The 25,248-nt window shown below is 28.0% G+C and overlaps 1 protein-coding gene across 1 annotated transcript in view; it reads left to right on the forward strand.

Moving 5' to 3' along the window:
- Positions 1-5,672: 5,672 nt before the first annotated feature.
- The window catches only part of LOC113388418, a 43,660-nt gene continuing 24,084 nt past the window's right edge, over positions 5,673-25,248 (forward strand). The window contains exons 1-5 of the mRNA XM_026625796.1: positions 5,673-5,707; positions 5,810-6,373; positions 9,201-9,422; positions 14,516-14,522; positions 16,747-16,964. Coding sequence (XP_026481581.1) covers positions 5,673-5,707; positions 5,810-6,373; positions 9,201-9,422; positions 14,516-14,522; positions 16,747-16,964 — 1,046 coding nt within the window. The remainder of the gene's footprint in view (positions 5,708-5,809; positions 6,374-9,200; positions 9,423-14,515; positions 14,523-16,746; positions 16,965-25,248) is intronic.

Below are 25,248 nucleotides of genomic sequence, written 5' to 3' on the forward strand. Positions count from 1 at the left end.
ACTCCGCTTGATTAAGTTTTATTTATTTACATTTTATGTAAACATATATAAACGGCGACGTCCAATTCATAAGCTCTTATATTTTGTTTATAAAATTCCAATAATAAAAGTCACAATATTTATAATAATCTATTTGAGAACATTTAATATTTTTCGAATATTTCGTTACAATGGGGGAACTTCTAGCAATTTGTCTTAAGGCACGATGCCATACACCACTAGTTTGAGATTTATTTTAATCAGAACCTGGGGAGGTTAGTATTGAATTTTTCACTAATATCTTGAATTCAGCATTGATAACTTGATTGTTTTTCTTCAAATTTGCTACTGTGAAAAGTAATTAAAACTAGAAATAATTTAATATTTCGACTACAATTGTAACTTGTGCTATTGTTATAGCTCAAGTTGGATATAAATAAATTTATTGAAAAAATCAAAATCAAAATCGGTGCAGTAGTTACAAAATGTCCAGAAACTGACGTCATTTCACAATGCTGTTTTCTTACTGTCAAAATTTATAGAAATTTGTGAAATTTTAATATTTATAATATCAACTGATATTTTTAATACAGCCTATAACCTAAGTTAGATATACATGTATATGATGAGCCAATAAAATTTAAAATCGGTTCAGTAGTTTAGTAGTTCATCCCGGACAAACATCGTGATACTTACTAAAATAATAATATACGAAATTTCCAGAAACTGACATTTCACAGTGTTTTCTTCCTGTCGAAATTAATTGAAGTTTGTAAAAATTTAATATTTCTAATATAAACTCAGAATTTTGATATAGCCTATAAGTTATAGGCTATAACCTAAGTTGAATATACATGTATATGATGAGCTAATAAAATTTAAAATCGGTTCAGTAGTTTAGGAGTACATACAGGACAAATATCGTGATACTACAATATTAATACACGAACTTTCCAGAAACGTCATTTTACAGTTTTATTTCTGTCAAAATTTTTAGAAATTTGTAAAATTTTCATATTTCTAATATAAACTGAATTTTTTGATAAAGCCTATAACCTAAGTTATATATACATGTATATGATGAACTAATAAAATTTAGAATCGGTTCAGTAGTTTAGGAATACATCCCGGACAAACATCGTGATGCTTACTAAAATATCCGAAATTTCCAGACGTTATTTCACAGTTTTCTTACTGTCAAAATTTATGAATATTAGTAAAATTTTAATATTACGAATTTAAACTGAATTTTTTGATATAGCCTATAACCTAAGTTGGATATACATGTATATGACGAGCTAATAAAATTTAAAATCGGTTTAGTAGTTTAGGAGTACATACAGGACAAACATCGTGATGCTTACTAAAATATCCGACATTTCCAGACGTTATTTCACAGTGTTTTCTTACTGTCAAAATTAATATAAATTTGTGAAATTTCAATATTTATAATATCAACTGAGATTTTTTGATATAGCCTATAACCTAAGTTGAATATTCATGCATATTGTTAACCAAAAAAATTTAAAATCGATTCAGTAGTTTAGGAGTACATCGCGGACAAACATCGTGATACTAAAATATTAATATGCAAAACCGAGAAACTGACAATTGTCATTTCACAGTGATCTATTACTGTCAAAATTTTTAGAAATTTGTAAAATTTTCATATTTTGAATATAAACTGAGATTTTTAATATAGCCTATAACCTAAGTTGGATATAAATGCATATTGTGAGCCAAAAAAATTTAAAATCGGTTCAGTAGTTTAGGAGTACATCGCGGACATCGTGACACGTACTTTATATATACATTTCTGTGTGTATATATTTATGATACAATTTTAATCACGACTTTGTTTGATTGATTCAAATGAATGGATGCATCTTAGTCATAAATCAATTATTTATCTTGAAGCATAAATATAAAAAAATTATCTGTAATAAAATGTATCGAAAACCTAAAACTTGTTTTGCTTGTTCTATCTGAAAGGTAATTATTAATTCCTTGAGCCGAAGAAGAAAACAAATAACTAGAATGTTTTTTTTTTGTAATTATCAAAATGAACAAACATTAATATATTTTTACGTGTGTATGATAATACATGTTTTTTGTCTGTGACATCAAGTTACAGTGATGTACGTTTTTAAAAAAATGTAGATACACAAGTACATTTAGTAGAAAATAATTATCCTAAATAAATTAGCATTATGCAGTGTTTAATATTTTTTTAATCGAGCTGATATAATAATTTTTTGAATTTTTAGTAATTTCAGTAATTATTTCTCTTAACTTTTATCAATTCTATTACCCAAGTTTGTTGAAATTTTCTTTCATGTTACAAAAATATATTTAGTTTGATTTATTATCCATGTAGAGAAATAAACGTAGGAGGAAAGGTACAAGTTTTTATTCCAAGATTTATAGACTGAATTAAAATAATGATTTATCAAATACACGATTATTATTGATTATGTTCAATAGATAAAATATTGTTGAGGAATTTAAATTACATCACAAGTAATACATACATGCATACATACATACATATACTTATATAATATATTTGTATGTGTAAAGTCATGTTAGGATGTATGACCGGAATAAACTCCTAAATAAAAATTAAAACCTAAAAAATTTTCGTTCCATTCGAAAGACTACAGTATCATTTGAGTTTTTATCACAACTAGCAAAAAATTTTTTTTTGATTTACAATATAAAACCAGGCACAAGTTACATAACTATTCAAAAAAATGTATTAAATTCCTACAAACTTGTACACATCCCACGCATCAAAAGATTTCTAATAAATCAAATATTTTCTGTATTGATCAAAAATACTAAATACAAAATTTATAAATATATTTCCCATACAATTTCAATTCGTATTATGATATTGTAAACATCTATCACTAGATTAGTAGCCCATTTCGACAATGGTTTGTAGAAAGTTGTGATTTATTTATTTTTTAATCGATAAATCACTTTTGTAAAAGAATTGTGTTATAGGTAAATATTTGAAAGAAGATTTAAGGTATTTTTTGTGAAAATTTAGAATGTGTAAGATAGTTTGTAAATCAACAATTGCAAATAAAAGCTGATGGTATGTGGTTACATTACATTCATATTTTTTTGTTTTTTATCCAAAAATTTACAAAGAAATTTGTCAGTCTCAATAATTAAGTACTGTTAAATAGTTATTGGAAGTTCAAGAATTTTGTTATTAAAATCTCACTTTTTATGCATTTTTAGAAATTTGTAATCATTGAATACAAATCACCAAAAAAATATTTTATTTTTTATCATTGATATAAAATTTCTAATAAAATTGCATTTGATTGAAAGCTAAGTGGAAGGGGTTAGCCGCCCCAAAGACTTCTCTTAATATTTTCAATTTTATTTTTTAGGTCAATTTTTATTTTCCAATTTTTTTATAATGCATATATAAAAAAAATACATAACCCTAAATTTCCAACCCCCTACCATAACCCCATATTTTGTAAGAATTATTATAGTAAATATATCTTTTTTATTTATTTGGTAATTGGTAGAATAACAGACTGGTAGACAGGTAATCAGATAAACAAATAGTTAAACAGGTAGACAGGTAAATTGAACGACATGTTAATTGGTAGACAAAAAAATTGGGGATATGTAAACTGGTAAATAAACGAATATGTAGACAAAAAAATTGCAAGTCGAGAAAGTTTTTTAGACAGAAAAATTGCAAGTCGAGAAAGTTTTTTAGACAGAAAAATTGCAAGACGAGGAAATTTCAAGACGAGGAAATTCCTAGACATTAAAATTCCTAGACAGTAAAATTCCTCGACAGTAAAATTCCTAGACAAACTCTGATACATTTGGTGGACAGATAAATTTCTAGGCAGTTAAATTTTTAGACAGAAAAAATGCTAGGCAGAAAAATTGCTAGACAAAAAATTGCTAGACAGTAAAATTTCTTGACAGTTAAATTGCTAGATATATAAAAAATACAGATAAATTGCTAGGCAGATAAAAAAGTAGGTACCTAAATTGGTAGACAGATAAACTGCTAGACAGATAACTAAGTTGGCAAATAAATGAGTTAACAGATGAATTGCCAGACAGATAAACTGCTAGACAGAAAAATTGCCAGGCAGAATCAAAAAAATGCCAGGCAGAAGCAAAAAAATGCCAGGCAGAAGCAAAAAAATGCCAGGCAGAAACAGAAAAATTACCAGACAAATAGAAAACTTACCAGACAGAAACAGAAAAATTGCAAAACAAAAAAATTCCAGACAGAAACAGAAAAATTGCAAAAAAAATGCCAGACAGAAACAGAAAAATTTCCAGACAGATAAATGACTAGACAGACTAAAAAATTGGTAGACAGGCAGATAAATTGATAGAGAGGCAGAAAAGTTGGTAGACAGAAAGATATAAGAAGCTTAATTGGTAGATATATAATTGCTGGACAAATAAATTAGTAGATAGATTAATGAGTCTATTGATAATTTGCTGGACAGATGAATGAGTAAAGAGACAAAAAAAATTGGTAGACAGATAAATAAGTAGGCAGTAGATAAATTGGTAGACAAATTAATTGATAGATAGAAATCTAAATTGGTAGACCGATAAATAGGCTAACAGGTAAACTGGTAGACAAGTAGAGACTTAAATAGATAGTCATATAGACAGGTAGACTGGAAAGAAAGGAAACTGGTGGACTAGATGTAACAAATATACATTTTTGTCCACTTTTTTAAGTAAAACACGGCGAATCGTGAACGGGTACATCTAGTATAAAATAAATATAATAATGACCCTTGAACTGTTTCTTGAGGAACTCCAGAATTGATAATACATTTTTCAGTTTTTCGCCACAATTGAATTGATTTTAATCTAATTCTTGTTGTATTGTAAAAATATACAATTTGTCTTACAAATTTTGTACTCAAGACAAATTAAAGTAAATTTTTTTTTTCCATTTTTAGAAATTGTTAAACATTGAATACAAATTAGCAACCACAAATTGATGTATTTCTAATAAAATTGCATTCAAAATAATTCAAGATAAAAATCGTTAGTAAATTTAACATCAGACTTGGTTAAAATCCAAAATTCTAAAATATTTAAAAATAAATTTTATAAATAATTTTAGATAGATAATAAATCTAATAATGGACCTCGAACAGTTTCTTGAGGAACTCCACAATCGATAACATTATTCTATATCTTGACACAGTTGAATTGATTTTAATCATACTCGTGTTGTCTTTTAAATAATATACAAAATATAAAAATATTCTATAATTTTATAAATTATTTATATAGAATAAATCTAATCACGTCCCTCGAACCGTTCCTTGAGGAACTCCATAATTGATAATATTTTTCTATTTTTTGACACAGTTAAATTGATTTTAATCTAATTCGCGTTGCAATGTAAAAATATATAATTTATCCAACAAATTTTGTACTCAAGACAAATTGAATTATACATTTTCTATTTTCTTTATAAGTATTACCAATTATTGTAATTTGTAGCATTGATGTAAAATGTCTAATAAAATTGCAATAAAAATAATTCAAGATAAAAATTATTGGTATTCATAATAATAAGACTTTGTTAAAATCCAAAACTCTACAAATATTTAAAAATATATTTTATAAATTATAATAATCCTATAAATTAAAATTATAGGAATCTAATAATGGCCCTCGAACTGTTCCTTGAGGAACTCCACATGTGATAATATTTTTTTGTTTCTTGTTTTCTAAAAATATACAATTTGTCATATACATTTTGTACTCAAGACAAATTGAAGCTTATATTTTTTTCATTTTCCAGGGGCATCAGCCTGCGCCAAATAACAGACGGTAAAAACTTCATCCAAATGATCCATCATCGTGGTCAAGGTCTTATGGACTGCGATTACAGTAGACGAAGAAAAACCATCGATGCATTTTTGGAATCCTTCAACAGAGATATCAGAAGAACCTACTCAGTATCACACCAGAAGACTTACAACCACACCAGAAACCATCATCAGGGACAAAAAACTTCTGGCGAATCTGTTGAGGGTTCTCCTGATGATTCTCCTGATGGTGAATTAAGTAAAGCTCGTCAGGACGAGAGGAGCAGAATAGAAAGTTTTATAGAAAATGGTGTTTTGGCACCTGAAGATTTAGATTTTAATTGGAACCAAAGACGGGTTGGTGTGCACAATGCAACTTTTGTAATTATCAAGTCGATGCAAGAAGTTCCTGGCGACATGAGGGGTTGGTTGAATTACGCCAAAATGAAAAGGCAGTGTGAGAGGAAGCACAGGGAATTGAGAAGGGATTTCAAGAGACGTGAAAGACACGCTGAAAAAGTCAGAAGGTTGAACGACAGAAAGGAATTGCACCCGAGGTAAATACTAGACTATTACTGTTGGTGAAAGTTTGTTTAGTGCAGTAAACGGAGAGGGAAGGATATAACCTCTGATTTTTTTTACTGAAATTTTGGAATTAGGTTCGTCTTAACCTCAAGTTCATAAGTGGAATCAATTGTGGTTTTGCATCCACCACCCGGGGGTGGGGGGGCTTCCGACCCCTTAATACATAATTAGACATTGAGCTTTATCGCTAGAAAACGTTTTTAATATCAAAAGATATAATTGAAAATGATTTTTAAAACGATTACCTTTCAATAAAATCATTTTTAACAACGTGAAAACCCTAAAACCTTCCAAACAACCTCTAAATTGAAAAGAATTTAAATACAATAATTAAATCTTGAACGAAATAAAAAACTACTTTGCTGTTTCAAATCTTGCTTAATATTATTCCTAGAACACTTTATGAAACACCGATTCATTAGGATTTGTATTGACATTATTTTGTTCATTACATGATTTTTGTTAAGATGTATATTTTTAGAGATATATATATAGCATAAAAACGAAGAAAAACGCCAAAAATATATAAATTTTTAGTAGACAGAAGCTATATGAGGATGCCTCTAATGGCAAAAAGGTTCTCTACCTCTGGTCTAACACATGTAAAATTGAAAGAGCAAAATTCTAGATTTTTTAAAAATATATTAACCTATTTTAGAACCAAGAAATTTCATTATGTTATACTTCAATATATGTACTATGGTGACAAATACTAAAATTGATATATTTTCTAAAAAAAATCCGAGATATTAATAATTCTAAGAGCAAAGTACACCTAAGGTGAGAAACGTTCAAGCAAAGTATAGTACATGTAAAATGGAAAGTCTAGATTTTATTTAAAATATATTAACTCATTTTAGAACATATAAATTGCATTATGTTATACTTCAATATGTGTACTAAAATTACAAATACTAAAATCGATAAATTTGCTCTCAAAATTTCGAGATATTTATAATTTCAAGAAAAAAGTACGCCTAAAGTCTTACACATACAAAATTGAATGAGTTAAGTTTCAAAATGTATTTAAAATATAGTATATTGAAATACAGAATATTGAAATTTTAATATGTTACACTTTAGTAAATCTACTATGATAACAAATACTAAAATCGATATATTTTCTCACAAAATTTCGAGACATTTAAAATTCTAATGTTTACGCCTAAAGTCTTACACATACAAAATTGGTGGAGTAAAGTTTCAAAATTTATTTAAAATATAGCAATTTCTTCTAGTATATTAAAATTTCAATATGTTACTCTTTAGTGTATCTACTATGATAACAAATACTAAAATCGATACGTTTTCTAAAAATATTTTGAGATATTAATAATTTTAAGAGAAAAGTACACTTAAAGTGCGAAACGTTCAAGCAAAGTCTAGCACATGTAAAATTGAAAGATCAAAGTTCTGGATTTTATTTAAGATATAATAATTCTTTTTAGAACCTAGAAATTTCATTATGTTATACTTCAATATGTGTACTAAAATGACAAGTACTAAAATTCATATGTTTTCTAAGAAAATTTTGAGATATTAGTAATTCTTAGAGAAAAGTACACCTAAAGTGCGAAACGTTCAAGCGAAGTCTAGCACATGTAAAATTGAAAGAGCAAAGTTCAGGATTTTATTTAAAATATATTAACCTTTTTTAGAACCTAGAAATTTCATTATGTTATACTTCAATATGTGTACTATGATGACAAATATTAAAATTCATATATTTTCGAAGAAAATTTCGAGAAATTAATAATTCTTAGAGACAAGTACACTTAAAGTGCGAAACGTTCAAGCAAAGTCTAGCACATGTAAAATTGAAAGAGCAAAGTTCTGGATTTTATTTGAAATATATTAATCCTTTTTAGAACCTAGAAATTTCATTATGTTATACTTAAATATGTATACTAAAATGACAAATACTAAAATCGATAAATTTTCTCACAAAATTTCGAGAAATTAATAATTCTTAGAGAAAAGTACACTTAAAATGCGAAACGTTCAAGCAAAGTCTAGCACATGTAATATTGAAAGAGCAAAGTTCTGGATTTTATTTAAAATATATTGAACATTTTAGGACCTAGAAATTCCATTATGTAATACTTAAATATGTATACTAAAATGACAAATACGAAAATCGATAAATTTTCTCACAAAATTTCGAGATATTAATAATTCTGAGAGAAAAGTACACTTAAAGTGCGAAACGTTCAAGCAAAGTCTAGCACATGTAAAATTGAAAGAGCAAAGTTCTGGATTTTATTTAAAATATATTAATCCTTTTTAGAACCTAGAAATTTCATTATGTTATACTTCAATATGTGTACTAAAATGACAAATACTAAAATCGATAAATTTTCTCACAAAATTTCGAGATATTTATAATTTCAAGAAAAAAGTACGCCTAAAGTCTTACACACTCAAAATGCAAGAGTAAAGTTATTAATTTTATTTTAAATATACTAATTCATTCTAAAATATTTGAATTCCGAAATTTTATACTTAAATAAGTTTGTTATAAAAACTAATTGACATTGTTATGACATTTTTTTCTCAAAATTAGTTCTTCTACCGATTTCCGACATTATTTTGGAAAAAATGTAATTACACACACTGCGAGGGCCTGTCGTCCCCCCGGGAAGTGGCAAAGGAGTCTCAATTATTTTCTTGAGAGTAAAATGAACTTAATTTCAAAATTTCATGCAAATTAGAGCACAGTAAAAAAAAATCAAACCCAAAACGCTCAGTTTACTGCACTATATGTCTATTACTACCCTTGAATAATTTCCTTCTGATTAGGTTTCGACGAGGTCTCACCGATTTTTTCATCGCCCCTGGCACAAAATGGTGCGGAATGGGCAACAGGGCAAATCGTTACACAGAATTGGGAGGTTTTACATCTGTCGACAGTTGTTGTAGAATGCACGACTCCTGCACTAATATCATAAGGGCTGTGGAGTCGAAGTACGACTATTTTAACTTCAGCCCTTTCACTGTTTCGCATTGTGGGTGCGATAGAAGGTAGGCGACGATGGCTAAATTTGTTTTGTGTTTTTGTGTGGTTTTATTTAATTTTGCCTAAGATTTGAGCTAGTGATTAACAACAGTATTTTCTACTGGTCTGTGTTTGGGTTGTATTTCTACTTTTGTATTGTCACTAACTTTGTCATCAATTTGATGATCTGTCTGGTTTTCTTCACATCCATTAGACAGGATGTTGGTGAACTTTATTTGGCAAGACTTGACCAAACAAAAGGCATGCTCTGGGGTGATTTTTATATTCTAACAAATCTTCAGCTTTTGATAATTGGTGTGGATGTTTTTTTTTTATAAGTGGTAATTGGAGATAAATTTGAGAAAAAAAAGGCTAATTGCTTTGGAGTTTTTGTTTTTAAGAAAGTGACCAGATTTTAGGCTGTCATGAAAATCTAAGACAACTTGTTCCAATCTAACTTGTTCTTGCTTTCTATGAACAAAACAACTTTGTGATCTTACTGTTTGTTTTTACTTAAATTTTTATATCCTTCAAACTTTTAATTGATGGCAATTGCGATTTTTGTTGTGAAACTGACTTTTATGCAATTGGCCTATAAATTGAATAAGAATCGTTCACCATAGTCTTTTGTTGACCAGATTTTTTACTATCACCAAAAACCAGGATAAGTAAGACTAACTTCTATCTTCTAATAGCATTTTTTTGCAAATAGGAGACAAAGGAAAACATTTCATGGAATTTCTTGTTAAACTAAAAGTTTCGGAGATTTTTTGTTTCTAGTTGACCAGATTTTTGTTTATCACCAGAAACCAGGATAAGTAAGACGAATTTACTCCTGCTCTACATTTGAAAATCTTTGCAAATTTAAGACAAAGAAAAACCCTTTATGAAAATTCTGACTACTTTCATACTGAAGGTGTCAGATGTTTTGTTTCTAGTTGGCCAGATTTCTGGCTATTACTAGAATCCAGTACAAGTAAGACTATATTGTTCCTGTATTTTATTTGCAATCCTATACAAATTGGAGGCACAAGAGAACCCTTTATGAAATTTATTGTTAAACTACAAACGTGCCAGAGATCTTTTGTTTTTTGTTGGCTACTAGAAATCTCGATTTTTTTTGCAAATTGGAGACAAAGAAAGATCTTTTATGAAATTACTCGTTAAACTAAAAAGTGTAAGAGATGTTTTGTTTTTAGTTGGGCAGATTTCTGACTGTCACCAAAAATCAGGTCTCAAATAAAACTAGTTTGGTCCTGCCTTCTATTTACAATTTTTTGCAAATTTGAAAAATGGTGCTTTTTAAAGCTACTCGTTAAACTTTAAAAGTGCAAGAAATATTTTGGTTATAGATGATTAGATTTGACTGTCACTAGAAACCAAAACAAGTAAGACTAGCTTGCCCCTTTTTTCTATTTGTGATTATTTGCAAATTGGAGACAAAAAGGACCTTTATAAAATTGCCTCTAAAATTAGACAAAAGTCAGAGATCTTTTGTTTCTTGTTTACCAAATTTTGGATTGTCACCAGAAACCAGGGAGTCTAGTAGTTTGCTCTTGTCTATAACCCTTTATGAAATTTCTTGTTAAATAAAAAAGGGGTAATAAATTTTTTGGTTTTAGGACAAGTAAGACTAGCTTGCTCTTGTTTTCTATTTGCAATAGTCGCATGTTTGATATCATAATTTTATGAGAATGTTTGCCTCACCAGTACGGATTACCAGAAGTAGTTTGTAGTATTCGTACCAGGTTGGCTTCAAACATTTTTGTGAACCTCCAAGATCAATGATGACGACGTTGGCTCAATTGTTGAGGATTCTTCTGCATTTGACAAATCATTTAATGCCAAAGATTTAATGACAAGGCATCAAATATTTTTGATGATTTTGAATGATTTTGAGAACCATACTTATAGTCCATGTCTCTGATCCACATCGAGCCCTTTGTATGATATCAATTCGTATGGTTTTGTAGAGGAATTATATGATTCATCACTGTGTTAATTTTGTAAGAAATAATTTGAAGCAGGAAAGATACAGTCTGGGGTATCATCATAAAGATTTCAGTCTTCAGTAAATAAAAAACAAAGAAAACCAACTTGAATGGCTTCAAAGTACTCAGAATCTTATCTTAATAAATAGGATATAATTAAAATATATTGCTGCAATATAAATAACAAAGAAATAATTGATTCCAATCATAAACTTTGACTCTTCATTTTTCAAAAATCAAAAGTGAGCAGATTTATTTTAATTGAAAATAAGAAACAACTAGTGGTGTATGGCATCGTGCCTCAAGGCAAATTGCTGAAACTTTTCGTACCGATAATTAAAATTTTTAAATACTATAAAATTTTTTGAACAAAAAAAAAAAATTAGATTTTCCAGAATTTTTAAATTTTTGGACGTAATTGACTTTTTTGAAAAATACGATTTTTCTATATTTTAAGTTTTTAATTTTTTTTTCAAAGCAAAAGTGCGTAGCTGTTTTATAGACGAAATATTGAAGCGCGTAAGACCAATAAAAATGTGAACATTTTTTTTTATTTATGGTTTATTTTTCATGGCAAACTGTACACAGTACATTTTCTAAATTTGTACTCCTAATTATTAAAATTTCTATAAAATATCTTAAATAATTTGATATGCATATGCATATGTCTAATAATAATTTTTGACCGCCAAATGGCATTTTTTTTGAACTTTTGCATTTGATCTCCAGAACCGCTAGATCAGCCTTTGCGCAAATTGAATGTAAATTACATCATAATTTAATATAAGGAAATATCAAATTCATTGTCAATCAGAAATATTCCTCGATCTGAGTCTATTCCCATCCATCATGTAGGCGCCCGATTTTTTACGAATCTTTGTACTATTATCTCCAAATAAATTGGATTTCTAAAACACAAACGTGAACGTTAACGTTAACGTTTTTATTGCCGCCGTAATATTTATTGCCGCCTTAAAAGACAAGAATTCTCAATGCCCATTTAAGTTAACACTATTATGACTCCGATACCAAATAGAGAAATAGTTGGGAAGTTTACCGGATGATTTTTTATTATGTAGTTATTTATTCTGTTTTGAAAAAAAATGAGAGCAGAGAAGATTTTGTATATTTGAGAATTAAAGGTTTCCGAACTTGTATAAAATAATCACAATTATTTTTCGGCGCGCTATATTATTAACTTTCCGAAGGAGAAAGTTTGTTTTCATAAAAAAATCAGATTCGCTAATTTTATGTTTTCTCGACGTTTCAAGCCATTCTGAATCAAATGAGGCCGAATTTTGAAAAACTGTGTGTGTGTGTGTTTTTTTTTCTCAAAACATTTTTGACCTTCCGTTGTCATTTTGTCAAAAACGGCTGAACCGTTTTAAAAATTTAAAGGCCATTCGATCTAACTCGATAAGGACCATTGTTTCTCAGTTTTGTTTGTCTATCGGTCAAGCCGTTTCTTAGTAATTAAGGGAAAAATGAAAAAAAAGTTCGATCACGCTTTAGTCAAATATTCTGACTAGACTTTAAAAATGTCAAAAACTTTTCGAAAGATTATTTGGGAGTCGACCTGATTAGTTTTTGGTAAAAAATCGATGGCATAAGTTCTAGTAATTAACTGTTGAAATTTTTTTTCGGCGATATTCATGAATTTGGTACATGAAGTCGTCTATTTCAGGCCCATATAAAAAAACCCACCATTAAATCAAAATGCAACTAGTTTTGTAATTGAAATCAACCGATATGAATGGGTATAAAAAACTTTCAAGAAATTTCAAAATTTAAAAAAAATCTGAAAATTTTCGTTTTCACAAAATCAGTATTTTTAGAAAAGGTCATTTTTTCAATAATTACATTTTCAAATAAATCATTTTTTTTTAAAATTGTTAAAAAAAAATCTAAATTCTCAAACAAAAACGAATTTTTTCCCTGAGCTTTCACAAATTTTAAATACAGAACAGATTTTGTACTTACGTCTTCAATCGACTCCATATTTCAAGTATTTCTATTAGAAGAGTATAGTTAAAATAAACATTTTGGTATAAATAATTATTTTGAAGAAACTGAATGTGTAAATATTTATTTAGTTAAAAATGACGCAATAATAAGTGCGTTATTATAATATGGGGTTGATTGAAGACTTGAGGGCGGGGTTACAAAATCTGAAATTATTAAATATAATACTGTATAGAATTGTGATTGTTTTGTATCAGTTTTATTTGATTCTGCTGGTTCAATTTATTTTTTTCTATACTTTGAACTTGTACGTTGGAAACGCTCCAACATGTGAGTAAATTCATTTGGAGTTGATTATTGAGGGAAGGGCAGAGGTAGAAAATTTGAAATTCTCAATTTAAATACTAAATATCATATTGTTTCTACTATATTAGTTTCATTTGATTCTGCTCGTTCAATTTATATTTTTTCGTAGTCAAAACTTGCACGTTGAAAATGATTCAATATAGACGTAAGTATACAATTTGGGGATGATTGGAGACGTAAGGGCAGAAGTACAAAACCTGAAATTAAGTAATTTAAAACTTATAATGCCTTGATATAATTTGATAATTTTAGTTCAATTGAATTTTTTCCGTACCAAATGCCTTAACATTATTTTAGGGATGATTTGTGACAAAACGGTGGTAGTAATTTTTATAAAAATCAGTGATTTTATAATATTTGTTTTGTTTTTGACCTCAATACAGGCTTTTTTCTGCACTATATACCTATCTTCACAAAACATCTCATATTAGGGCGGTCCGGCAGTCATGGGGTACTGATTTTGGTAGCTATTTTTGATTTTTTAACTTCCCGTAGGGTAAGTTATAGTAATCGTCCAAAAATCGAAATCAAAAATTTTTACATTTCTCGACGTTTTGAAGGTTTCTGAACATTTTGGCATACCTCAGAAAAAATGGATGTGTGTGTGTGTGTGTGTGTGTGTGTGTGTGTGTGTGTTTTGTATGTCCGCGTTTTTCGTCACGTTTTCGGGCGCACGGATCACCGATTTGAATGGTTTAAAAAACATTCGATTCCTATTGATAGGGAGATGTGCTGATTAGTTTTTGGCAAAGGCAGGTCCAGCCGTTATGGAGATATGGAGCAAAGAGTGCAAAAAATAGAAAGCGAGTTTTTGAGAGAACGGATCAACCGATTTGAATGGTTTAAAAAACATTCGATTCCTATTGATAGGGAGATGTGCTGATTAGTTTTTGGCAAAAGTAGGCCCAGAGGTTTCGGAGATACAGAGCTAAATTTAAAAAAAATGGCTGTTTTTGAGAGACTAAGCGTCCGATTTAGATGATTGAAAGAACTTTCTGTTTTTTCAACAAAATAATTGATTTTGGAAAAAAAAAATTTTTGTTTCTAATTTTTTTTTCAAAAAATTTTTTTTGTAATTTTGGATTAAAAATTCAAAAAATCACCCAAGCTAAGCACAGTCTAAAGCGCCACTCTCGTACAAATGTTACCCAATTGCGTTTAGACTGTTTGTGTACTGGAGCACTTTTCCAATTTTGTGAAAATTATTGAAAAATGTGAAAAATGCCGCCAAGCTGAGCACAGTATAAGTGAAAATGTCGCACAGAATTATTTGCAAATGCGTTTAGACTGTGACTATGCGGGAGCACTTTTTCAATTTTGTGTAAATTTGGCAACTATTTTTTTTTTGGAATTTGATTCGAAATGAAATGACGATTGTTAATGTTCTGGAGATATTAAATTGATTTATTTATAATTAACTTTCCATAGGGTAAGTAATCGCAAAAAAATCGAAAATGAAATTTTTATATATCTTCACGTTTCAGAGGTTCTGAATATGTTGGCATACCTTGGAGAAAATGATGTATGTGTGTGTGTGTGTGTGTGTGTGTGCGTGCATGTGTGTGTTCGGATACAAATTTTCGTCGACGATTTTGGGAACACGGATGAAGCAATTTGAATAATTAAAAAAACATTCGATTCGTATTGATAAGGAGACGTGCTGATTAGTTTTTGTCAAAGGCAGGTCTAGCCGTTCCGAAGATATGGGGCAAAAAGGGCCAAAAAACGGTAACTCAGTTTTAAGAGAACGGAGCGTCCGATTTGTATAGTTCGAAAAACATTTTACTTGTATTAACAAGATGAAGATTTGATCAAATTTTCATGAAGATAGGTCCAGGGGTTTCGGAGATCTAGTAAAAAAACTAAAAAAAAAATAACATTTGGCGGTCAACATAAAATCATTAGACATTAGACATATGCATATCAAATGATCAGATATTTTATTGAGATTTTAACAATAAGTATAAGTTTGTTTACATTCCTATGGGTTCCGTACCAATGTTTTCCGTTAGACAGCGACGCGGCGCTTACGCGCTTTATATTTTGTCTTTATGCAGTTAAAGCAGTACGATTGCTTTGAAATAAAGTTCAGATCTTCCAAAATATGTCAAAATGAAGATAATATTTTTTTCCAAAAAAAAATTTTTAAAAAAAAAATTGTTTAAAAATTTTTTTAAAAAAAAAATTTTTTTTCAAAAAAAAAGTAATTTTTCGTCCAATTTAAAATTTCTAAAAAATCTTATTTTTTCGAAGTATAATTTTTTCAAAAATGTTAATCGTTTTTAAAAAAATAATAATTTTGGCACGGGAAGTTCCAGCAATTTGCCTTAAGGCACGATGCCTTAATAGCCTTAAGACAGAATTCCACTTACAGCTAGTTGATTTAATTTTGGTGGTGCAAATTAGTGCAAATTCGAATTAATCAATTTCCGTTTTATTTATTATTTTCTTCTAAACAAAAAAATGGTCTTGCTAGCTTAAATATTAAAGCTAGCAGCGCCACGTGTTTTTTTTTAAACGGTACGTGGTACAATTTTTTTTTTGTGGTGCAAATTAGTGCAAAATAAGTACTAAATAATACAACAGGTCCGGATCGATTTTGCTAATTTGGTCTTGCTAGCTTAAGAGAGGTAATATGCTCGCCTTCCTTTCACTGAAGATAATATATTTTGGTATTTTTTTTTCCCATGCGTTCTTGACTGCAGTGTGCATTGCAATAATCTCCGCTGTAAATATCGATGTAAAATTTGGTAGTTTCAACTTCTTGTTATATTTGTGATTTGGCACATATGTGGCACAATCGGCACTGATGTTCTCCAAATTTATGTCATCCGAAAAGGGTTAATTACAACAATTGCAACAAAAATCTATAAAAACCAATGGCAACCTTTCTACCTCAAGACGCAACAAACTTTCACCAACACCAATCACCAAATCTCAATCTCTTTATTACAACACATCTTATTTCATACATCCTTTATCTCATCTAACCCTAAGCAGTCTATCAACCTTTACCCCCGGTCGTTCGAAGAGAGGCCTCTCCTCCCTGCTGCGCGTGCCCGGCACCGAGTGGTGCGGCCTAGGCTACGGCGTCACGAAATACACGCAACTCGGCGGCTTCTCGAAGGCGGACCGCTGCTGCAGGCAGCACGACATGCGCTGCAAGCACTGGATTCAGGGGTTTAGCGAAAGATACGGATACTTCAATTGGGGTATCAACACGTTGATGCATTGTAGTTGTGATCAGAGGTAAGTGGGATAGAGGATATTAGTTGGGTGAAAATAAATATTGTTGAAATTGGTTTGGCTATCGATAGGTGAGCGTTTGTGTTTTTATGTGTGTGTTGATTTTATTAGTGACCTTCATATAAAGTATTTGTGTTGTAGATCAAAAAATAGTATGAAATAGAGTTTTGTTGGTGATGCATGTGTTTTGGTTTTTATTTGGTTAATGTTGGGTTTTTTGCATGTTTTGTGACTAACTAATTAATTATATTGATTATGGTAGATTTATATATATATAATATATATATATATATATATATGATATAATTTTGATATGACATTTTTTTGGCCAATACTTCGAATAAAATATAAACTAACTGTAAGTGGAATTCTGTCTTAAGGCAATTAGGGCATCGTGGCCTTAAGGCAAATTGCTGAAACTTCCCGTACCAAAAATTATATTTTTTTTAAAAACGATTAACATTTTTGAAAAATAATTACTTCGAAAAAATTAGATTTTTGAGAAACTATAAATTTAACAAAAAATTACTTTTTTTTTGGAAAAAAAAAATTAAAAAAAAAATTAAAAAAAAAAAATTTTTTAAATCTTTTTTTTTGAAAAAAAATGTTTTCTTTATTTTGACATATGTTGGAAGATCTAAACTTTTTTTCAAAGCAATCGTACTGCTTTATCTGCATAGAGACAAATGTCAAAGCGCGTAAGCGCCGCGTCGCCGTCTAACGAATAAACATTGGTACGGAACCCATAGAAATGTAAACAAAATTTATACTTATTGTTAAAATCTCTATAAAAATATCTGATAATTTGATGTGCATATGTCTAATGATCATTTTTGAACGCCAAATGGCATTTTTTTTTACTTTTTTCGTTAGATCTCCGAAACCGCTAGACCTGCCTTCATGAAAATTTGATCAGTTCTTCATCTTGTTAATATAAGTAAAAATGTTAAATGCTCTTAAAAACTGAGTTACCGTTTTTGGCATTTTTTGCCCCATATCTTCGGAACGGCTAGACCTGCCTCCGCCAAAAACTAATCAGCACGCCTTATCAATACGAATCAAAGTTTTTTGAATGATTCAAATCGCTTGAACCGTGTTCCCGAAATCGCCGACGAAAATTTGTATCCGCACGCACACACACACATACATCCATTTTTCTAAGGTATGCCAAAATGTTCAGAAACCTCTGAAACGTAAAGATATAAAAATTTTCATTTTCGATTTTTTTGCGATTACTATAACTTACCCTACGGGAAGTTAACTAACACTAAAATGACTCATGAAATAAGGGTCGGTGAATGGAGGGTAAAAATTTAGGACCGTATGTGTTTTTTTAACAACGCATAAAAAATAAATATTTATAAAAAAACTATATTCGAAGTTAAATTAATTATATAATATTTCAATTAAGGTATAGTTTAATTATGTCAAAATTAATAAATTATTCACATTAAATTTTTTATTTCGTGACATTTTTTGCAAAAATAATAACGCTAGATATTACAATTTTTCTCATGCAGAATCTAACATATATCAGCATTTATATAGAAATTGCAAGTGAATTCCAATTTTTAAAATTTATTTATCAAAAATAATGAAACTTTATAAGTTTAAACAAGAACTAGTTTTTCCTAGAACAATTTTTTTTCTTTGTTATGTTTTTTTTTAACTTCAACCGATTCATTACAATTAATCTATAAGTCTGGTACAATAAAATCTTATAATTAGATATTTCTTCATAATAAATTCACTTCAATACGCATCTTTTGCAATAAAAATAATAACAAATAACACATCTGTATCAATTTTCAATAAACAAAACAATTAGACTCTTCCAATTCAATAATATTACAATATAATTTTTCCGTTGCATTCCACGTGGATATCATCTTACTAATTTAATTGCATATATAGTCTTATTATACTAAATTATAAGATTTTTTTGTAACAGTTTCCGTTTCCAATAAAAACACAAAAAAATGACATACGAGTTTATAATTATAGAATTAATAATAGATACTTTATTCTTCTAACAAAACTAGGAAGAATTTTGTTATCGAAATCTGAATTGGGCTAAGGAGTTTATTTAAAAAAAATTAATAAAATTGTAGTAAAAATAATCAAATTAGAAAATCATCAAAATAATCAAATTAGATAAAAAATCTTGAAGATTCTCAAGAAGATCAAAATAAAACATCATTTTTATTGTATGATTTTTATCTAAAAACAGTGAAGATCAAATCAAGGTGCAAATTTCCAATTGAAAAATAATAAGAAACGCAATTTTGTTAAAAAATATTAATAATAAAAATTATGCTGTATAATAAATAGTTTGACAAGTTTTGAATATAATAACATAGCTATAAATCACATTTGAAGTTGGAAAAAATATTAATATTAATTATTTCTATTTTTTTTTAATTTGAAATTTTGCTTTATTTGACTTAAATACATACATTGATTTTTACATAAAAATACAAATGTGTGTATTCAAGTCAAATAAAGCAAATTCTCAAAATAAAAAAAAAATGTGTTAAAGAATAATAATTATGTGGTTAATAAATAAAGAATAATAATTATGTGTTAATAAATAAAAGAATAATATTTATGTGTTATTAGAAATGTTCTTTTAAATTAATTATTTATATAAAACATTTTATTCTTTGACATCTCGCTTGCTTTTAGGAAATTACAACATTTTAATATTGTAAAAAATAAATGAAAATAATTAATATTAATCTAATGTATAACAAAAAGTATAAACTTCTGGAAAAAATTAGATAGAATAAAATATAAATAGACAAAACCACTGATTTTTACCCCTGATGTCTCTCTCTATCTTTCAAGAAATATCTCAAAAATCATCAAAACGAGTTGAAGGGTTTCTTTTTACACAGATTCCCACCGATTTCTATTTTTTTTTTTTTTTAACTAAAAGGACACACACAGACATCACAGATGTCCTTTTCGACATGTCAAGACGTTTACCTGTTGTCAATTACAAAAAAAAAAATTGTAAAACTTTTAAAACTTTTGCTTTCGTTGAAAAAAAATCTGGACAAACATTCATCTAATTCAAAAAATATAAAACTTTAAAATTAACTATCAAAAAAAAATTTGTAATATGTAACAACATTGTTTTATCAAAGGATACATCTATTAGGTACGAGTTTGATCTAATTCAAAAAAAAAATAAAAAAAAAAAAAAAAAAAGAAATGATAAATAAAAAGAAACTAAAAATAAATAAATAAAAAGAAAAAAAAATAAAAATAAAATAATTAAAAATAAAAAATAAGTAAAAATAGAAAAATTAAAAAAATAAAAAAATTAAAAAATAAATAAAGTAACAAAACAAAAAAAAAAAAAAGACAAAAAAAAAAAATAAGAGAGAAAAAAAATAAAACAAAAAAAAATTTAAAGGAATAAAGAAATAAAAAAACCAAAAAATATAAAAAAATAAAAATGAAAAACAATAATAAAATAAAGAAAAAAAATAAAACAAAAAATTTGAAAATAAAATAAATAAATGTAATAAAAATAAAGGAAAAAGAAGGAATGAAAAAATATAAAAAATGAAAAAACAAAAAAATAAATAAGATAAAACAGAAAAAATTTAAAAATAAAAATGAAGTAAAAAAATAAAGGAAAAAATAAAGAAATAATAAAAAAAAAAACAAAAAAAAAATAAAAATAAAAATGAAGAAAATAAAAAATAAAGAATAAAAAACAAAAAAAAAGAAATGAAAAATATAAAAATTTAAATAAAGAAAATAAAAAAGAAAAAAATTAAAAAAACTAAAAAAAAGAAAATAAGAAATAAAGAAATTATAAAATAAAATTAGAAAAAATAAAAAAGTTTAAGAAACAAGAACAAAAATAAAAAAATAAATAAATATAAATAAAGTAAAAAACATATGAAATAAAAATAAAAAAAATAAAAAATAAACCAAACAAAAATAAAAAAGGCGAATTACTTAATCAAAATTTGTTTGACACTGCCAAATATTAGCATAAACTTTTTATTATCATTTTGAATCATTTTTTCTATAAATCCATTATATATCCTACAGGCAAGTTTTATTGGCCTAAAATCTAATCCAGTAGGCAATGTTGATTGGTGCATCAGATAAAAAAAATGCATCGTATAGGGATTTAAATGCATTTTGTGTACTTTTTAATAATTCATTTAACCATGTACAAGGGTTATCGATGTTTAAACACTGGCGAAAAAGATTTTGAAAATAAGTGCTAAAATACTATATGGCAAATGTTGTGCAGGAATTTCTGATACTCTAAATTAAAAGTCTATTTAGAGCAAAGTGACTTCCAAAAATTCTAAAGAAACTGGAAAAAGTATCTGCAAACACACATAAATATATATCTATCTATTATATTAAATCTGGACTAAATCACAAATCGCTAAAAACTTCGGACAACACCCAAAAATCACAAACATCGAATCCAGTTTTCTGTTTGCAAAAGAGCCACTGCCTACTACTTTTTACCAATACTTTTGTGAATTTCTCAAGAAATTTCCAAAAAGTTGAATGTAGAGACTCGTCATTAATATGTTACATTGTTGTGCATATTGACATTTAAAAAAAACAAGAAAAAAATAGAGTCAACAAAGTCAATGTTGACCTGAGACAAATTGGAGCGCGGTCTAATTCTCCCACGGTAAAGGATTTTAACATCGGTGGTCAAAATTATAAAAAAAAAACTAATTAGAATTTTTGATAAATTATTTGACAAGATGTTTGATTTGGATTTTGCCTTTAGGCAAGTTGCATGAACTTTTTCATATAAGTATATGATAGACTTAATATCAATTTAGATTTAACAACTTTTATGTCGGTAGATTGTTTTAATTCCTACATAGTTAACTTTAGGATTTGGATTTTATTCAAAAATGTATTTTTTTTTATTTTTTTTTGTGTCTACCACTGCTCTAATCGCTAACGATGTTTACAAAATGCAATTTAGTTGCAATTAGCACAACCGCCGGCGGTGTTCGGGACGATTTTTTTTCTTTCTATTCTAACAAGTCAAAGGCACGTTCCTACTTCTGAATACCGAAGATTTATTGTTTTTGTTTGTTTTAAAAGTAGAAGTAACCTAGAAGGCACAAATTGCTATTTTTAACTTCCCGAAGGAGAAGTTTATGTTTTCATCAAAAAACCCGATTCGCTAATTTTATGTTTTCTCGACGTTTCAAGCCATTCTGAATCGAATGAGACCAACATTTGGAAAAAGTATGTGTGTGTGTGTGGTGTGTGTGTGTGTATGTGAACAGATTTTTTGCCGTAAATCGCCGTTTTCTCAAAAACGGCTGGACCGATTTAAAAAATTTAAAAGCCATTCGATGTATCTCGATGAGGACTATTGTTTGTCAGTTTTGTGCGACGATCGGCCAAACTGTTTCTTCGCAAATAGCAGAGAAGTGAAAACTCTTTCGTCCACGTTTTAGCCCGCAGTTATGAATCGATTTTGAAAATTCAAAAACCGTTCGAAAGATATTGGTGGGGAATCGTGCTGATTAGTTTTTGGTAGAGATCGGCCGGGCCGTTTTCTTGTAATAAAGTTTTTAAAAAAAAATTTCGACGATTTTTATGATTATTTTTTGACGATAGATACCATAGTCTTCTAGATCATACTAAAATATTACGGCCCTACGACAACTGGTTCAGCTTTAAAAATTCATCAAAGTTTGCAAAAATCAGTATGGTCTTTTTGGCATTTGTCAAAATTAGACTTTTGATCGACGTTTCTCAAAAACGCCTGAACCGATTTTAGAAATTTAAAAGCCATTTGATGTATTTCGCTGATGACTATCGTTTGTCAGTTTTGTGCAACGATCTGCCAGCCGTTTTTTGTTTTTTGAAAAAAACTTTCATCCACATTTAAGCTAATCCTACCGAACGATTTTAAAATATCAAAAAACTGTTCGAAAGATATTAGTTGGGAATGGTACTGATTAATTTTAGGTGGAAATTTACCGAGCCGTTTTCTTGTAAATAACTGTGAAAAAAAAATTTAAGCCGATTTTCATGGAACTTTTTTGGCGATATACATCATGGTCTTATAGAACTTACTGTAATATTACGGCCTAACGACAAGTAGTTAAATTTTAAAATTCGTCAAAGTTGCTAAAATTATTATCGTTTTTTTTTTAAAGTAGGATTGATGAAGTATATTATTTACACATTTTTTTTTGATTAAGTCGATTATTTACACATTTCGGGAAGTTCATGTAACTTGCCTCAAGGCTAAATACCAAACCAACTAGTTTTTGATAGAAATCAGAACTACATATTCTATGAGGTAACAGTCATCATATTATTTTTTGTGTATATGGCACATACAATATTAGATAATACCAAAATTTGAAAAAAAACGATAATCTAGATCAAATCCTTTAACTTTGAAAAAAAAACCTTTAACTTGGAAAAAAGTTTAGACTTTGGCCATAAATCTACAATTTGTAGAGAAGTTTAAAATAAAAAAAAAAAAAAAAAAAAATAGTTTGAAAGAAAAATTTACAAAAATAGTTCAAGATTTAAAAAAAAATATTCAAGAATAAAAATGAAAAGAGTCCAGAATTAAAAAAAAACGAGTCCAGAATTGAAAAAACAGAGTCCAAAATTAAAAAAAACGAGTTAAAATTTAAAGAAAAAGCCCAAAATTAAAAATGCAAAGTCCAAAATTTAAAGAAAATAGTCCAGAATTTGAAAAAAAAGACTCAAAAACTAAACTAAATTCAAAAGAGTCCAAAATTAAAAATGAACAGAGTGTAAAAATTCAAAAAAGTTCAAAATTAAAATGAAACGAGTCCAAAATTTAAATTTTAAAAGGGTCCAAAATTAAAAAAAAATAGTCTAAAATTAAAACTTAAGGGTATTCAAAATAAAATTCAAGAGATCAAAATTAAAAATAAATAAGACCAAAATTAAAACCTAAAAGAATCCAAAATTCAAAGAAAATGATCTAGAATTTAAAAAGAGAAATTAAAAATAAAATAAGACCGAAATTAAAGCCTAAAAGAATCCAAATTCAAAGAAAAATGATCCAGAATTTAAAAAAGAGTAAATAATTTGAAAAAGAGTCCAAACTTAAAAAATAGAGTCCAAATAAAAAATAGAGTCTAAATATCAAAGAAAAGTTGAGAATAAAAAAAGTACAGAATTAAAAAAAAAGATTCCGGAATTTAAAAGAAGTCCAGCAATTAAAAAAAGAGTTCAGAATTAAATAAAAGCAGATTCTTCAAAAACGGCATAAATTTTACAAAAAATGACAAATATAATTTCTCAAAAATGGCATAAATATTAATCTAAAAAATTACGAATATAATTTTTCAAAAAATTGCATAAATATAATTTTTCAAAACGACATAATTATAATTTTTAAAAAGTGGCATAAATGTATAATTCCTCAAAAATGGCATAAATATAATTTCCCAAAATGAAATAAATATTAATTTCCTGGAAAATGGCATAAACAAAAGTTCTCAAAATAATAATATATTATGCCAAAAAGGACGAATAAAATTTCTCAAAAAATGACATAATTGTTTTCAAAATATTCTCAATTTCTCAAAAAAATCGCTTAAAAAAAATTTCAATTACATGTTAGTTATAAAAATGTAACTTTTGGGTAAAAATGTAAAAAGTTAGCCATGCTAAGCATAGTCTAAGTGACGACCTGGTGCAAATACATTCGCAAGCGCGTTTAGATTGTGACTATACAGGAGCACTTTTCGATTTTGTGAAAACTATTGAAAAATGTGAAAATGTCCCGCAGCAAAGCACAGTCTAAGTGAAAATGTCGCACAGAATTATTTGCAAATGCGTTAGACTGTGATTGTACGGGAGCACTTTTTCAATTTTGTGTAAATTAGGAAACAATTTTTTTTTTAAATTGGATTCAAAATGAAATGACGATTGTTAATGTTCTGAAGATAAATTGATTTATGATTTACATTCTATTTGCTCAGATATAACAAGATAGCAAAAATAATGAAAGTTACAGTATTCGTAATAATATATTTGAAAACATTTAAAATTTCTCGAATATTCATTACGGTACGGGAAGTTCCAGCAATTTCCTTAAGGCACGATGCCATACACCACTAGTTAGAAATTATTTTATAAGCATGACATATACCACAGCTGCTCAAAGAATGAGACTGTATCGCCAGAAATAGTCAAAAAATAAAAGCAGTCAATGAATGTATGTTAATTTTGATCAAATGAAGTTCTTCAAACACAATTATTACATGATGAGTTAAGT

This window comes from Ctenocephalides felis, unplaced genomic scaffold (genome assembly GCF_003426905.1).
Source record: "Ctenocephalides felis isolate EL2017-DRISC unplaced genomic scaffold, ASM342690v1 CF-g0.4_SCAFFOLD_03572, whole genome shotgun sequence".
In the NCBI taxonomy this organism is placed as follows: Eukaryota; Metazoa; Arthropoda; class Insecta; order Siphonaptera; family Pulicidae; genus Ctenocephalides; species Ctenocephalides felis.